The following is a 17173-nucleotide window of genomic DNA, read 5'->3' on the forward strand; positions in this document are numbered from 1 at the left end:
TGAAGTATAGATCCGGTTAAGTGTAGGGCACTAAAAGTAATCTATCCTTTACTTTCTTCTGGATTAGAGAATAACTTGCACGTTGTTCGCTACAAGACATTACAGGCAAAAAGAAGGTAAAACCCACTGAGATGCTTCAAAATAAAGAATCTACTATCAAAACATGTATTACAGACGTTATATATGCAGAGTCGCAAACAAGGAGTACCTATGAGTGGACAACCGTCATAAAACAATTAAAAATTCTTGAAACGTGCGGGGGAAGGAATTAACTGAAGAGAACTCACTCGCTTCACTTTGACTCCCAAGTTCTCTTCAATCAGGTCAAAGTCGTCATCTTCAAGACGATCATCAAAGCCTGATGGAAGATAAATTGCATCTTAGAATCCAGAATATTTAGAGTCAGATTGACCAGTCTAAATGAGTTGTAATCTTCAAGTTTAGTAAATGCCAGAAATAAGCAGGGCTGCAGGATACACAAACAAATAAACAAGCACTCTAAGAGGACTGATACAGGTTACACAGATCTAGAAATACGACTACTCTTGGGAATACTGCAACTTAACACATGGGTTCTTGGTACACTAGAAAGAACAATAAGCACAGTTTGCAACGTGACAGGGCGCACAATCTTATTTATGTAGTGCTCAGAGAGACAGATGCAGGTTAACTTTAGATAAACAGGGAAAATGTGAGTAAACAGGAAAATGGCATTCGTGAAACAAGCAGGCACTCATTTTAGTCGAGTACTAAGTAAGGCAAACAGCGATTGAGTCATAGCACTGTAACAGAAGAAGAGACAGGCTGAAGCAAGACATATAGCAAGTAACAGGTGGATGAAAGAGGGCTTGGAGTTCAACATTAACATACTGCGCTTTCTTTTCTTATGACCGACTACATTGTCTGAGCCGCCAGAGCGTGCAGAGGCAGCTGATGCTTTAGATGCCCCTGAAACACTGCCATCATCGTCTTCCTCATCTTCCTCATCATCATCATCATTGATTAAACCCTTCAAGTTCCCCTGCTCGTCTTGATCCTCTGGGTTTTCCTCCTCTTCATCCTCCTCATCTACAATAAACACAAAATTAAATGATTCAAAGGAGTAATCCAATTTCAAGAATTTATGTTCAGTCAGTTTTGGTAGGGAAAAAAAACTAGTTAAATGAAATGAAGGAAAACAACAACAAAAAACCCAACAAATAACAGGATATAAAAGAGCCACTATAGGAATATAGTAAACATTATTGTTCTATTGGCAGCTAAGACAGTGAGCCCAATGTTGCAAAAGGCTTGTATAATAAATTATGCAATGTTTTCTAAACTGAAGACAGAGCACAGCACAAAGCTAAAATTTAGAATAAGCCAAGTTGATGAGCACACAACTATTTTTGAGCCTTTACTTTCATCTGTGAAATGAGCAAATGGAAAGAAATTGCCTTGTGGTACTTGTATCGAGATCATGACTTATTGGACAAAGAACGAGGATGAAGACATTTCTGAAATTAAGGCGGCATGGAATCTTTAATCAGGAAGACAATATTAGACACTTGGTAGAAAGATTTGTCATCTTTAATGGCCTTGTGCATTGTGGAATATCTTGAAGAGTCTGGCACTGGTGATATTCATGGAACAATAGGGGAGATTTGGAGGTAAGAAATAAATGCCCTGGACTCGGATGTATATTGGATATAAGTTAAAAGGCAATATATTGAAATGCTCTGTTTATGACTGCTCTGTTCATGGTGGGAAAATAGAATAAAGCATTGTAAAAAAAATGCCCTATATGGTGGCAGCTGTACGGGAAATCCACAGAGACTTCAATCAAAGGCTTTCAGTTATGGGAAGCTAGATGATGCAGTAATGTACTCTGGCATAACTCCTGGTATTTGGGAGTTTTACTAAATAAACATGCTGCAAAGATTTAAACTCTGAAGACGAGCAAGACACATTCAAGTTCATTTTCACAAATAATGGCACATTTGGTTAATTCCGAGAATGCCTGATGTAGCCAAGGAACGAAAGAAACGTGAAGGAATTATGCAGCACAAAGCATTTATGTAGAAGTGGGAGGATCAAGTGACAAGTAGGCTGGCAATGGCATGTGCAACCATAAATTGGAGATAAATCGGTGGGTTTGCTGCTTGCAAAATATGTTTCTAAAATATTCACCAACTCTTTAAGTAAATACAAATGAATCCCTAAAGATATGTGCACAACAGAACATCCACACTAGTACATTTTCACTAAAATAATTTGACAATTGTACTAGAAATAGAATACTTGCAATAGGTATTTAAACTTAAACATTGGTAAAGCCAATAGGTCTCGCCTATGCAAGGGCTAATGGCTTTGCCAATATGTTTTACCAATGTTGCACACAGGAGTGGCTGCTGTTCAGCTTGGCTAAATGTTAGAGGAGTGTTGTTGAGTGGAGTGTTTTGGAGTGGCGTAGAGATTGGTCTGAGTGACACACAGTAGAGGTAAATGGTGTGGAGTGTCAGAGTAGCGTAAAGTCTTGTGGAGGAAGTAGAGAGTTGGAGAGTGAAAGGGTATGGATTTGAGTAGAGTAGATTAGAGTGGAGTAGATTAGATTGAACTACAGTATCAGAGTTGAGTAGACTGTCGCAGAGTGAAGTGGCAGAGTTGTGTAGTGGCATAGAGGGTGTTGCGTAGAGTGGAATAGAGAGGTGTAGAGTGATGCAGACTGTAGTAGAGTATTTGAAAATGGAAAGGCGTCAAGTGGAGTGGCATAGTGTGCCAGAGGTGGAAGAGGTGTGGCGCAGCGGCCAGGGTGCCTGACTGAGGACCACAGGGTTCACGGTTCGAACCCAGACTCTGGCAGCAGGTTAACGCAGCACCGTGTGACTCTGGGCAATAGCTTGCTTAATCTTTTCTATGGCCCCCAGCGCTGGGACACCTCCGTTGGAGATAGCTGTGCGATTTACAAATGCTGGCATAGAGCGGAGTGGCATTGTTTGTCGGAGTGGTATTGAGTGAAGTGGAGTAGTGTGTCATAGAATAGGGTGGAGTAAAGTGGCATAGAGGGACTTGCGTAGAGTGGGGTGGCATAGGGTGAGTACAGTGTCAGTGGAGCAGAGTTTAATGGAGCAGAGCATTATAAAGACGAGTGTCAGAGTGGAGTATATCAGAGTGGAGTACAGTGGCATAAAGTGAAGTTGTTCAGAGTAGATTATCGTACAGTGCAGTGGCGTCAAGTGCATTTGTTTTGAGTAAAGTGACAGAGTTCAGCAGTGTAGAGAGACGAAGAGTAGAGTTTCGTGGAGTAGTGCAGGGTAGAGTGAAGTAGTGCAGGGTAGAGTGCATAGTTGTAGAGTAGAGTGGCACTGACTAGAGTGGTGTGCAGGGGAGTAGAGCGCTGTAGAGTTCAGTAGAGTAGAGTGCAGGTGCGTAGAGTGGTGAAGAGAAGAGTCTTGTAGAGAGCAATGACGTATAGTGTTGCAGAGTAGAATAGAGTGGCGTAGAGTGCAAGGAGATAGAGTTCAATGGTTTAGAGTGACGCAGCATGCGGTGGTATAGAGTAGAACGTTGTAGAGAATAGGGGTGTGCAGTGATGCAAAGTAGTTGGCATATGTGCTGAGGCATTGGGTGTATTGGTTTTGAGTAAAGTGGTGTAGAATGCACTGGCCTAGAGTGCAGTGGTTCAGAGTAAAGTGGCATATTGTAGACTGCAGAGGCATAGAATGGTGCAGCATAAAGTGCAGTAGCATAGAGTATTGTTTCAGAGTAGAGTGGAGTGCTTCAGAGTAGAGTGGAGTGGTGCAGGGTAAAGTACAGTGGTGCAGGATAGAATGCAGTGGCATAGAGTAGTATTTATTACTAACAGGAGAAACCTGTAAACCCAGTTGAGACCTGAGTAAACAGAATATCATGCAACTATGTCTCAATGGGCGTCAATTGACGGGAACAACTTAAGAGTAAATCAATTATACAAGAAGCAACAACACGTGGTCCCAACTTTTTGATAAGTAAGATTATATTATCAACAGATGCACAGAAATCTATTTCACGGATTATAATGCAGCACTAGACATGCTTTTAGAAATGTGTACTAAGTGCAAGGTGAACACATTGTGCTTGTGAAAAAATATTTACACTGCTCAAGTGAAATACGTGAGAGTATACTTAAAACGGCCTACTGGAAATACTTGGAAAATTTTTATGCATGAATTATTAGACTACAATATTGCTTATCTAAGATCATGTCATAAGTAGAGTGTGTTTTTTTCAGAAATTTGGGGAAGCGATCTCTTCGATAAGGGTCGCTCCCTGGGGCATATTAAATCAGTTTCGTCCCCCCCTTGGGAGCAGATTCTGCAATTTGTTAAGCCAATCTCCCCCAGAGGCAGTTGGGGGAGCGAAGACCACTAGGCACCAGGGATTTATTTAAAATATATTTATAAGAGAGCAAACTCTTGGACAAGGGTCGCTGCTCTGGGTGTAGCATGTTTCCCTGTGTTTCGATCCCCTTTGGGCCAATCTAGCCCCCAGGGGATTGAAACCTACTAGACGCCAGGTATTTTGTGCATTATGTTTAGGGGAAGCGACCCCTTGTGCAAGGGTCCATCCCCTTTTTGGGCATGATAATTTGGCGATTTATGCCTCCCTCATGGGCAGATTGTTCTGCTAATTTTAGGCCTATCTGCCCCCAAGAGGGGCAAAGCCACTAGCCCACCAGGGATTATATTATATATGGCTTGTAATGTATTGGGAGTGGCCCCTTGGCCAATGGTCGCTCCCCATTTTGGGTTGAATATTTAAGCCATTTCTGCCCCCAGGGCTAATCAGCCATGTATTTTTAGGCCCATCTGCCCATGGAGTACTAGACCATAAAGGGAAAGTTAATGTGAAGTGTAATTTGGCTGATGACGGTTTTGGCATTTGGCTGGCTGTGTGTGGACTGGCACTTAGCTGGCGGCGAGTGTGGCTGACTTTCGGATGGTGATGGGTGTTCACTTATGTTTTTCATCATTGGCGATTGCAATTTTTATTCTCCTTTTTATTTTAGTAAAAAGCTTTTGTTTTCCTCGTGGTTGAAGTTTCGGCACTGGTAGATCAGCAGTTTGTGTAGTTGAAAGTTTGGTAAGAAAAAAGGTTTTTTATACTATTTACTCCAAATTAGTATCAATGACCTGCATTAATGTGTTTTTTAGAAATGCAGTGATAATTAGCCTATTTAGCTTCTGTTTGAATGCGTATGACATTTTCCTTCCATTAGTGCACCATGGTAATTGTGTTTCTTTGGGTGGAATTTTCTCGTTTTTCTTTTCTAGTGGGTTTTTGTTGGTGTTTAATGTGTTTGTTGCTGGTGTGTCTAGCTGTCTTTAGCAAGTGAGTGGTATTGTTTTATAGTATATAGGTCTTTGCATGCTTTGTATTGATTGACTTTATTACTTAGTTTACAGTATTGGGTATGGTTGACTATTTGCCAAGTTACTTTTCTTCGTAAGGATTATGGCTAGCTGCAGGTTGACCGCTCAGCAGGTGTTTGTTGTGTCTTGAGTCTTTTTCTGACCAAGATTTTGAGACTTGTTCTGCATCTGAGGCAGAGGAGGAAGGCGAGAATTCTGGCAGTGAATTTTCTGTCCAAGAGGAATAATCTGATTAAGCCACTCTACGTACGGATGAAAATACTCTCAGAGCAGATGAAGTACCTGTTTTAGAGGAGCACACTGATGTGCCGATAGTGCAGCAAGAAGCTTCTAGAATGCAGCCCAGGGCTGGAAGGCTTCCTATTGGAAGTGCTGGACTCTAGGTTGACTCAAACATAGTACAGTCATTATGGAACCAAGAAGTATAAGCTGTCAGAGTAGTACAGGATATGTCTATATCTTTAGAGTCTACAATGGTAGAGATTCCAGTATTGACACCCCCTGGTTGTTCATCCACTTTCAGTGTTAGAGAAAATTTGTGTGGGAATTTTGTAGAGGACTTTTCAACAAAGGTCACCATTTATATGTAGATAACTTTTACACTGGTGTGCCATTGTTCAGGGAATTGTTCAAAGTGGACACTGTTGCTTGTGTCACAATTCGCTCTAACCATAAATATTACCTACAAGAGCTGGTTGGTAAAAATAACTTGTGAAGTGACAGTGCAGTGCCTTGCGTAGTGATGAGCTTCTAGCTCTGAAACTTTCTGACAGGAGAGAGGTCTATATGCTGACTAACATTCATGGGATGAAAGTACTTCACCTTTGACTGTTTGGGGTCAGGTTGCTGAAATGCACAAACCTTTGTGGATTTTAAACTACAATAACCACATGGGTGGTGAAGATTGAGAAGATCAGAGTGTGGAACCTTACACTGCTGCTCGTAAGGAGTATGTTTGGTATAACAAGTTGGATGTCCATTTATTCCATTTAGCAAGCTACAATGCCTTTGTTGTATTTGAGGATGGTTCTCCAGAGTCAAATATGGCATTTGTTCGGTTTCAGCAGGCATGGATAGGCAGTCTTGTTTTAGTGGAACAAGCAGGAGTTCCTAGAGAAGCAGTGATGGAGGATGTGGCTAGATTGAAAGATAGTCACTTTCCTGATCACCTTCCTCCCATGGCCAAAAAAGAATTTCCTGCTACGAAGCAGAGACTGTGCCTAAAGAGGTGTGCTGTAGGAGAGTTGTATGTACTTCTCCTCCTATTGTCCTTCTAAACCTGGGCCGAGTGTGGCCAAATGTTTTAAATTGTACCACACGCAAAGGAGGTTTTGGTTGCAACCGTGAGCGTAAAAGTAAACTGACTGGTCTGTATAGTTCTATATTTTCTGTTCAGATTTCATGGTTGGCTTAAGTGTGATGTATTTAGTTAGAGCGGTTGTTTTGGTAGTTCTTGTTTTTTTCTTTTTTGGAAATTGGTTTAGGTTTTCTTATTTGCATAAAAAAATGTGATGGCGGTTTGAGTGGACTGGCGCTTGGCTGGCGGTGTAAGTGGACGGGCGCTTGGCTTGCAGTGTAAGTGGACGGGCGCTTGGCTTGCAGTGTAAGTGGACGGGCGCTTGGCTGGCAGTGTAAGTGGACGGGCGCTTGGCTGGCAGTGTAAGTGGACGGGCGCTTGGCTGGCAGTGTAAGTGGACGGGCGCTTGGCTGGCAGTGTAAGTGGACGGGCGCTTGGCTGGCAGTGTAAGTGGACGGGCGCTTGGCTGGCAGTGTAAGTGGACGGGCGCTTGGCTGGCAGTGTAAGTGGACGGGCGCTTGGCTGGCAGTGTAAGTGGACGGGCGCTTGGCTGGCGGTGTTAGTGGACGGGCGCTTGGCTGGCGGTGTGCGTGGACGGGCGCTTGGCTGGCGGTGTGCGTGGACGGGCGCTTGGCTGGCGGTGTGCGTGGACGGGCGCTTGGCTGGCGGTGTGCGTGGACGGGCGCTTGGCTGGCGGTGTGCGTTGGCGGGCGCTTGGCTGGCAGTGTGCGTGGACGGGCGCTTGGCTGGCAGTGTGCGTGGACGGGCGCTTGGCTGGCAGTGTGCGTGGACGGGCGCTTGGCTGGCGGTGTGCGTGGACGGGCGCTTGGCTGGCGGTGTGCGTTGGCGGGCGCTTGGCTGGCGGTGTGCGTGGACGGGCGCTTGGCTGGCGGTGTGCGTGGACGGGCGCTTGGCTGGCGGTGTGCGTTGGCGGGCGCTTGGCTGGCAGTGTGCGTGGACGGGCGCTTGGCTGGCAGTGTGCGTGGACGGGCGCTTGGCTGGCGGTGTGCGTGGACGGGCGCTTGGCTGGCGGTGTGCGTGGACGGGCGCTTGGCTGGCGGTGTGCGTAAACGGGCGCTTGGCTGGCGGTGTGCGTAAACGGGCGCTTGGCTGGCGGTGTGCGTAAACGGGCGCTTGGCTGGCGGTGTGCGTAAACGGGCGCTTGGCTGGCGGTGTGCGTAAACGGGCGCTTGGCTGGTGGTGTGTGTGGAGGGGCGCTTGGCTGGCGGTGTGCGTGGACGGACGCTTGGCTGGCAGTGTGCATGGAAGCTGGCGATTGGTTGGCAAGCGTTTTCTAACCCAGATTTCACTGCAAATCTTAAATTTTGCTTACATTTTTTATTTTTCTTACATTTCTGTGGGAAATTTGTTGTGCCAGCACAAATTTCCTACCAACCAGCGTTCCCTTTAGTCTCTCAATTAAAAAGATACCTCACTTGTGTGGGTGGGCCAAGGCCCTGAAACTGGGAAAAGTAAAAACGTAGAGATTGATGGGATAGCACAGCGAATTCTCGGCACTATATTTTTTTTAATATACGCTTTTAGGTTGACTGTGCATTGGACACGCACACAAGTGACGTATCATTTTTATCGGGAGACCAAGGGGAATGCTGCATGGTAGGACACTTGTTTCAGCACAGTGAACACAGTGAGAAATGTAAGGAATTTTTTTTTTTTTACTTAAAATTGCGGTTTGCATGTGAAAACGTTGGGAGATCCACAGAAGCCACACATCCTTGGACCCCCTTGGGTGTCTAGTTTTCAGAAATGACTGGGTTTGGTAGGTTTCCTTGAATGGTAGTCAAGCCCAGGACCTTAAGTGCAGAGGACTCCCAAGTCTCCAAAGTACGTTTTAGGCCATTTCCTGTTGCGATCACTACGCCAGCCCACACATATGAGGTACCATTGTTATCGGGAGACTTGGCGGAACGTTGGGTGGTAGGACATTTGTTCTAGCCCAGTGATTCAACAACTTTCCCACACACAAATGTGAGGAAAATTTGATTTTGTATTTAGCTAAATTTGAGGTTTTCACGGGATTAAGGGCACGAAAACATTGGGGAATTCACTCACGGCACACATCCTTGAACTGCCCCGGTTGTCTAGTTCTCAGAAATGTCTGTGTTTCAAAGTTTCCCTGCATGGCCGCCAAGCCCATGACCAAATAAGCAGGTGACTCTCTCGCAAGACCAGGTCTTTTTGTGATCAATAATTTTCAAGACTCCACAGTAAGTTTTGGGCCATTTCCTGTAGCAGGCACTAAGCCTATCTACACAAGGGACTATTTTTATCGGAAGACTTGGAGAAATAGTGGGTGGGCTACCCGCAGCTTTCAGAACTTTCCATCAGAGAAAAGTGTAGAAATTTGTTTTTTTGACTAAGTTTGAGGTTTGCATGGAACTCTGGGTAACCGAACCTAGTGAGAGCCACACAAGTTAACCCATTCTGGATTCCCCTGGGTGTGTAGTTTTCAAACATTTACAGGTCTGCTAGGTTTTCTTTGGTGCCAGCTGAGCTACGGCCTAAAATCCACAGCTAGGCACATTGCTAAAAAAAGGGTAGGTATTGTGTGGAAAAACGTAATGTGTCCTAGTTGCATTTTGACCCCTTTCTTGTCGGGGGCACTAGACCTACCTTCATAAGTGAGGTACCGTTTTTAATCTGGAGACTTAGGGGAACACAGGATAGTTAAAAAAGTGTTACTTGTGGTTTTTCTATGCATTTCTGCCATTCAAATGTAAGACAGTGTGTAAAAAAGATGACATTTTAAATAATTGCCCCCATTTCAAATGCTAGTATGGTTACCCACATATTCCGAGATGTGCAAATAACTGCTTCTGAACTCCATATCCTGTTCCCACTTCGGAAATATATAGCTTTCCTTGAATACCTATTTTTCACTCTTTATATTTTACCAAATGAATTGCTGTATACCCGGTTGGTTATTGGCTCTGGGTACCTCGAGTTGTTTGTGCACCTACAAGCCCGTTATAACCCCGCAACCAGAAAGGTTCCACAGACCTAATGGCATATTGCTTTAATAAATCTAGCATAGTTAGAAAATGTTACATGTGAAAATGTAGGCACAAATGGCTTTTTTTTGCAACTCAAATGTAATATTCTTTTATTTCAACTGCTAGTTTCTATAGGAAAGCCTTGAGGAATTCCCACACATAACACTCGCTGAATTCAGCATGTTGTCTTCTTTTCAGAAATGTATAGCTTTACCGGGATCCATTATTGGTTTCACACCCATTTCTACCATTAACTGGAAGGCAGTTAAAAGCACACAAAAAATAGGAAAAATAGGTTATGTAAAATGCCAGAACTGTGTAGAAAATGTGGTGTTCTGAGAAAAGGATCCCCGTTTCCAAAAGCTAGGAAGATGGTGATTTTAGCACCACAAACCCTTTGCTGATACCATTTGCAGGGAAAAAAAACAGACTATCTTATGCAGCACTTTTTCCCATTTTCCCCAAAAACCTCCACATTTACCTGCATTTTGCCTAATTTCTTGGGTACCTTTAGAATACTCAGGATGTTGGCCGAAAAGGATGGAAATTTGGCATGGATAGCTCATGTGGACATAATGTTATGAGGGCCTAAGCGCAAACTACCCCAAATAGCTCAAAAAAAGTCCCACAGTGTTGGGGAAAGGCCTGGCAGCGAAGTGGTAAAGACATACTTACCAAGTGATATACAATCTTATAGTACTTGGTAAGCCTCTTGATCAGAAATATTTTTACTATAAATGTTTACACCACGATGCCGGAGTAAAAAGCAGCATTTGTGAGCAATGTTTGCAAACAGGCTCCTGGAGCGGTGTAACCCAGATCTGGCAGAGAAGAGCCAGTTCCACCGATATAACAGCTCGAAAAGTAAACAAGTAACTCTAGCCAGGGCAGAGGCTGTCCATCGGCAGTAGAGCTGGTATGGCTGTGGGACACACTCCATTATCTGCAGCATCTAGCTTTATTCTCCCTGAACATGCACACCATAATGGAAGGCTGGTCTCAACTATCCACAGAACACACCCACCTTACTGTACCAATCGGCCACGCCTGCCTGCAGAGAACACACGTAATAAGCAACCCTGCCTTCACTGACCAATGCTAGCTTCACAGATCTGCCCAAGAACTCACTTCAAAGCAAGTCATACCTTCAGACGCATTCAGAGCACTAATAAAGGAGACCCATTCCTTCAGGGAACACTTCTGGAGGCCTGGTTTCACAAGTGTTTTACATAATGCGCCTTAGATAAAATTGAACAGGCCTGCCGTAATAGCTCAGCAGGCCAGTCTACATAGAAACCGTCTGTATGGCACTAGGCATGGTTTCACAAAACCTTGTGGCATATGAAAGATCTTGAAAGCGAGCATAGCGCCACAAGCCTCCAATGCCTGGTTCGATACTGAAATACTAATTAATTATGTTTTTGTACTTTGAGAACTGTCATTATACATTTGATATATTTGTTCTAATAATTTTGTCTCAGGTCATTAGCGTCCTTAGAAATCTTTGCCTTTCGGCTTTGAGCACACTGTACGTCCTCCCTGGGGAGGAGGGATGTGACATCCTAGTTTTTGTGTCCTATCCCTGACGCATAGCTTTTCTTTATAAATATCTATCAGGCAGTGGGTTTTTCCTTTTGGATTGCAGATACTGAAATACACTCTTATAGGGGATTCAGAGGCCTCCTGAACTCCTGGGCCCCTGTACTTTCTGAGCTACTGTTAGCCAAGTACAAGTTCAAACCATCAAGCAGCAAGCCTCTCGCACAGAAGAGAAACATCTATCTACCCACAACAGTAAACATGCTGGGAACATATTTATAATTTGAAATGTGCAGCTGTAAGCTGCTGCAGCATCAGTGCTACTGCTTTAAAAACCAGTATGCATACCAAATATGACTCTCTCTCTTACGTCTCTGGGCTTCAGTTAATGTCTTCATATTATCCACAAAGGGCCATTAGACCAAGAGGGTACATTAGAGTGGTGTACATGTCTAATAAAGTTATATCCCGCTAAAAACTGTCCATTGTGAGATTAGTCCTATAATATACAGAATAAACAATACAGGACTGCTAGGATAAAAAAGTACTGGTATAATAAAACCGAGACCGAATTATCGTTTTGTGATTAAAATTATGATGTCCTACTCAGTCCCGTAAGGACAAGACCCTTCTTTGTTGTAAATTTCGCTCTCAATATCGTCATAAATACTTTTTAAATTGCTGGACGCTCTGACCACTAAAAAATAAAGCCATGCACAACAAACATCATAGCTTAGCCTCCGATCCTTACGGTGGGAAGAGGCAACAACAAATGAAGAACAGAGCAAGTGAAAACACAAGCGCTCATGTGAAGTGGTCAAAAACAGAATAAAGCAGCCCCGAAAACGGTAGCAGTGGACCGATACAAGTCAGACAAGCATTTGCAATGCAATAGGTCTCGCATTTGCGAGAGTTTGAGCTATTGGCATTGTAAATGACAATGCCTTTTATTTAGGAGTTTGAAAACTTGCAAGCTGCGCATAAACAAGCACATTGTACTTATAGTCCTTGCTTATAAGAAGCAAGGCTGGCAGTCTGTTTTACTGCCAGCCTTGCTTTTCGTAAGCAAGGACTATGCGTACAAAGTGCGTGTTTATGCACCGGTTGCAGGTTTTCAAAACAGATTAATAAAAGGCATTGTCATTTACAATGTCTATAGCTCCAACTCTCGCAAATGCGAGACCTATCACATTGCAATTTGTTTTTCGTGAGTTAGTCACTTCTATGTGAATTAGTATAGGGGACAACCTTCTGCTATGAGACACACTGATTTGAATGAGAGGTGACTTTGTACGAGTTAGGCACTCAAGTCTGAATTAGAGTAGTGGACAACCCTCTGCCATTAGTTAAGCAGTGATGTGTGGGTGTGTGAAGAAGGGTTGCCTTTTTCGGGAGTTAAAGGGAGAAGTGTGAATTAGTGCAGGAGTCAACCCTCTGCCAGCGGTGAAACACTGATGTGTGTGTATGAAGGAGAAGAGACTTTGCCCATTCCACCTATCCAGAATTGGACCACCTGGATTGAAGAGCTGCATGCAGTACTGTTAACTGGGACAAGGAAGAGTCCACAAGATTGTGGAGAACGCCAACCAAATCCAGAAATAAGACAAAGGACTGAAGGACAGTACCTGCACTCTGGTATATAAAACAAACTGGCATCCCGGGGGCAGAAAGTGCCTATAAATAAACCCATCAAAAACATAAACACCTAATAAACAAAAATGCCTGATTAATGAAAAGGAATAGACCAAGATATTAGATTTGTGCAAATACAATAAACAGAAGCAAGACAGTGAAGGGGCAGGAGAGAGTGAGACAGAAATAGAGGAAGAGTGGAGAGGCCAAGACAGTGAAGGGGCAGGAGAGAGTGAGACAGAAATAGAGGAAGAGTGGAGTGGCCAAGACAGTGAAGGGGAAGGAGAGAGTGAGACAGAAACTAAAGGCACATGGCGAATGCGAACAAATGTGAACATTAACAATGCAAAAATACAACAAAGAAAGGCGAAGTTGTGGTGTGCATGGACCTACACTGCATGCAGCTCTGCCACACCCAGGAATACCCTCGCCCAAAGAACAAACTGCAGGAAGAAGCTGCCTCAGCAATGTCTGAAGGATGTAAGAAGGGGTCGACAGAAGGCCATTCCTGGTCAGGCAGACATTGTTCCAGTGTCGCCCCCTTTACATGTTGACATTTCCTTTTGATGTTCCTCACTAAACTAATTAACGGAAATACTGTAAAGGGTTTGTGGGTGAGACACAATGGAAACTCTTATCGGCCACATCTCTGCAGCTTTAGAATGTCCTGAAGACCACCTCGCATTACCCATCTGCCCAGCTGCCACTTGTGCGTTAATTAAACTCGTGAGTGGCAAAAGCAGCTTTCTAAAACAAAGCCTCCCTTCTAATGCTGCCCGCATTTAAAACAAAGAAAGCTCTACCTTACACATTTGCAATGCCGTATTTTTAGGATATTAAGCATTTCATGAATTATTCCAGCGCAAACACCATGGAGCTTTGTGAAAAATATTTCCACTGCAACGCTAAACAAGAAACACAAGGACTGTGCTGCGAGAAGGAAGGGGTGAATGACAGCAGGAAGGGAGGGGGTGGCAAAGCAGCAGGGGGTGGGGGGGGGGGCATTCCTTTGATGTCTGAAGCTCTCGCTGTGGCGGGTCTGATGTGCAACAAATGGTGGTTTGTGAGGGGGGGGGGCGGAAGGGATTCCTTGGGAGCAAATGGGTGTGAGGCTATGTGAGTGAGGCCAAGCGCGCGCTGGAGAAGCGTCACGCTTCAATAAGTCACATGCATTGGGAGCAATCTGCTTGTTCTAGAGAGTTTGTTTCCCCTGCAATAGGTCAAGCTATTAATCCCTGCGGGATTTAATAGCTCAACCTAAAAAAAGTACTTGGTCCATGCACTAGAGGAGAGCATTCCATGGACCAATGGGAATGAAGGAATTCAAAAGCAACGAAGGATCAAACAAATGAAAATCCTATGGACGGGTAAACCCCACAGATTGAATACACAAGGTCTCTTCGAGGCAGCGCATGCGCTTACTAGTAGAGACCTAAAAATCGCTCTGGAATAGTAAACTATGCCTTAAAGAGCCTTAGTGGACTTTAGGAACATTCAAGGAGCTCTCCTTATGGCATTACAGCACAGCTGTGTTTTTTCTTTCCAAATTGTGTTTTTATTGGGTTTTTTTAGTTTGTGGTTAAACACAAATCTCTAACACTGTGAAAAATGATATCAAATACATCATTACAAAAACATTCCATTCATGCTCACGAGCCTTTAGATTTAAAAATGTTTTTTTATTTTGCCAATATCTCCTGCTGCAAATATCTCCTGCTGCACTTTTGCAGATAAAACAGTTATTAGGTTGAAATAAGACATGGGAGGCTCAACTCAAGGTACATAAACAGGAAGGTTTGTCATTGGCATATTAATGAAAGCAAACTGGCCTTGCATTATTGTCGTAATTTAGAGAGCAAGGGATCAACAAAATTCCAGCTGGTCAACTATCTTCTAAATGTAAAACCTGCAGTGACGCTTTTCCTTTCCATTCCTAGTTCAGCACATAACACAAATGAGGCAGGTCATACTAGCTTTTTTGTTCACGAAAAAAAGTTAATAAAAGCAAGCCATGGAATTCAACAATCATGTTTGGGCAATTGAATACCATTTGCACAAACTTTCAAAAAGATTCCCTTAGACGGTCTTGTGGCGTCAATTAATGAGACCAGAATTAACAGCTGTCATGCTTTTTCCTTGCTCCTAACTACCTCCTAAACCTATGTTATGTGTTGACATGGTTGCAGAATACATACACAATTCAGTTCAAAGGGGTTTCTGTACTGCAAAGATCTTGGCCTTGCTAACTCCAAAGTATCAAAAAGTAATATGGACAAAACAAACTGACATTTTCTGGGGCAATAATTATATTCTATAGCTATATCTGCGTTGTGTTATACCACTGTAGCAGTGCTAGCGTGGCTGACCCAGGCGGAGAACCTGAAGGAACTGCATAACAAGCGTTGGCATAGCCAATAGGTCTCGCTTTTGGGACCTTATAAGTATTTTATTATGCAGCACAATATCCTTGGTGCAACAAATTCAACTGTTGCATGGCTAAACACTTATAAGGTCCCAAAGGGGAGACCTATTGGCTATGCCAATGCTTGTTTTTATATAGTGCTCAGCACTGCAGTTTTGCGGTTTCCAAGTGCTGTAAATCATGGTGGTGGTTATCCCCCATTTCAATGGCACTGGCATTATGAACCCTAGAAGGATGAACAGCTGAGGTGAACCGGTCAGGATGTGAACTCGTGATTAGCAGCTCCTACAGACATACATCCGACTGAGTCTAGCGCTTAACTCACTGAGACAACTTGCTGGCCCTGTTGGCCCAGATCTAAAGTTTGGGTGGAGGGCATTGTGGGGGCGGGGATGAACTTCTGGGAACTCACTATTGACACAGTTTTTCATGCCCATTGGAGTTTTGTGCAACATGGTAATTAGCTGTGTAATTAAGCAGTTCTATTTAAAGCTTCGGAAAGAATTGCCAAATTCCCAGGATCACACATGCAGACAGGCAGCTGAAGGGATGGGGAATTTTGTAAATGTTACAATTTATAAACAGCAAAGGTGACCTGCTACGCGGTGCTGGGCCTGCCAGTCTGGGGTACACTGAAGCATTGTGGTTCTGGGGGTGACTGGCTGAGATAAAGGGGACCATGGCTGGCACCAGCAGGTGTGATCTGTATTTTGCCCACTGCTGGGGCACATGCACCGTTCTAGACGTAGCCTTAACAAGAAAGTAGTTGGGCGATTTATGACAGACACATGGCTCTAAGCAGTCGAAATGGAGTGTTGGGGCAGAGTCACTCGCAGGCCAGGTGGGACAGAAGATAAAATCTAAATGTTTAAAGTGACTGCCTGGTACACTCGTCAGCCTGGAAACGACAGTTACATGCCGACCAGGAGAAGGAAGGAATTAGGACTGGTACCTACGTTCTGCAATTGTAAACTAGGAGACGTGGCCTCTCTACGGTAAACCTATGAAGGCCAAAAAAGCGTTTATGTAAATATAGAATTCTGACGTGGAATTGCCACTGACATTCTTACTGACCAATAAGTTCAATGGTAACATTTGCTCCAACCGACCAGTGTGACATTTTCGGTGACTGACTAAGCCCGGAGTTTATGCATTGGTCGATAAATGCTAATGCTCTTTCTCCAATGGTTGTAAAAATCGGACTGTGCCATTGGATTGTTACCTCATCAGGACCCACAAGTTAAAAGTGCAATTCTGGTACTTGGCACAACATGTGATCCCCGGCACTTCATAGGGTTTTTCTGCGATTTTGTTTGTCCGCTGCAGTTGGCAGGTCCAAGATGAACAATACTGAGGTGTAGGAAGAAGATAAAAAGCGAGATCCATGGGATACAAAACAGGAAACCGAAAGAAAACTAAAAGGAGTACATTTGAAAATAGAAAAACCCATCCGGCAGGAAGAATATGAAAAGTATGTGATAGAATAGAGATGCGAGGAAAATGAAAGCAAGAGATAACAAGGGATTGTGTGTTGGCGTAATTTGTTGCTCGCTCTTGATGGCTTTGTGATGGGGTGTAGAGGGTTAAAGCGCGATCTGACACCGAAGTCTGGCCAGAGCATATAATACTAAAAGATAAGGTCGCCATAAAGCTTGCCTACGGCGCGGGAAGGCTTAATGAGCCATGACAAAAATGCAGATGGCGGCTGCGCGTGTGCACGCTCACGTGCACACAAGCTTTAGGCCCCCAAAAGCCTCTGGTGCCACTTTCAAAAGCCACATACTAAATGTCTTTAAAGGACAGCATGGCGCTGTCTCAAGCGAGACCTAAAGAATGACAAGCGTTCTAGTTGCATCGGAGGCTCCGCCCCCTCACCAAC

General features: G+C 44.0%; 1 protein-coding gene across 1 annotated transcript in view; it reads right to left on the reverse strand.

The window, feature by feature from the left end:
• Nucleotides 1-236: 236 nt before the first annotated feature.
• LOC147730351 (transcription elongation factor SPT6-like) overlaps nucleotides 237-17173 on the reverse strand; it is a 183559-nt gene continuing 166622 nt past the window's right edge. The window contains exons 3-4 of the mRNA XM_086954059.1: nucleotides 871-1068; nucleotides 237-358 (exon numbers count right to left, since the gene is read on the reverse strand). Of these exons, the coding sequence (XP_086810185.1) occupies nucleotides 237-358; nucleotides 871-1068 (320 nt within the window). The remainder of the gene's footprint in view (nucleotides 359-870; nucleotides 1069-17173) is intronic.

The sequence above is a fragment of the Lissotriton vulgaris genome, chromosome 2_1, assembly GCF_964263255.1.
Source record: "Lissotriton vulgaris chromosome 2_1, aLisVul1.2, whole genome shotgun sequence".
In the NCBI taxonomy this organism is placed as follows: domain Eukaryota; kingdom Metazoa; phylum Chordata; class Amphibia; order Caudata; family Salamandridae; genus Lissotriton; species Lissotriton vulgaris.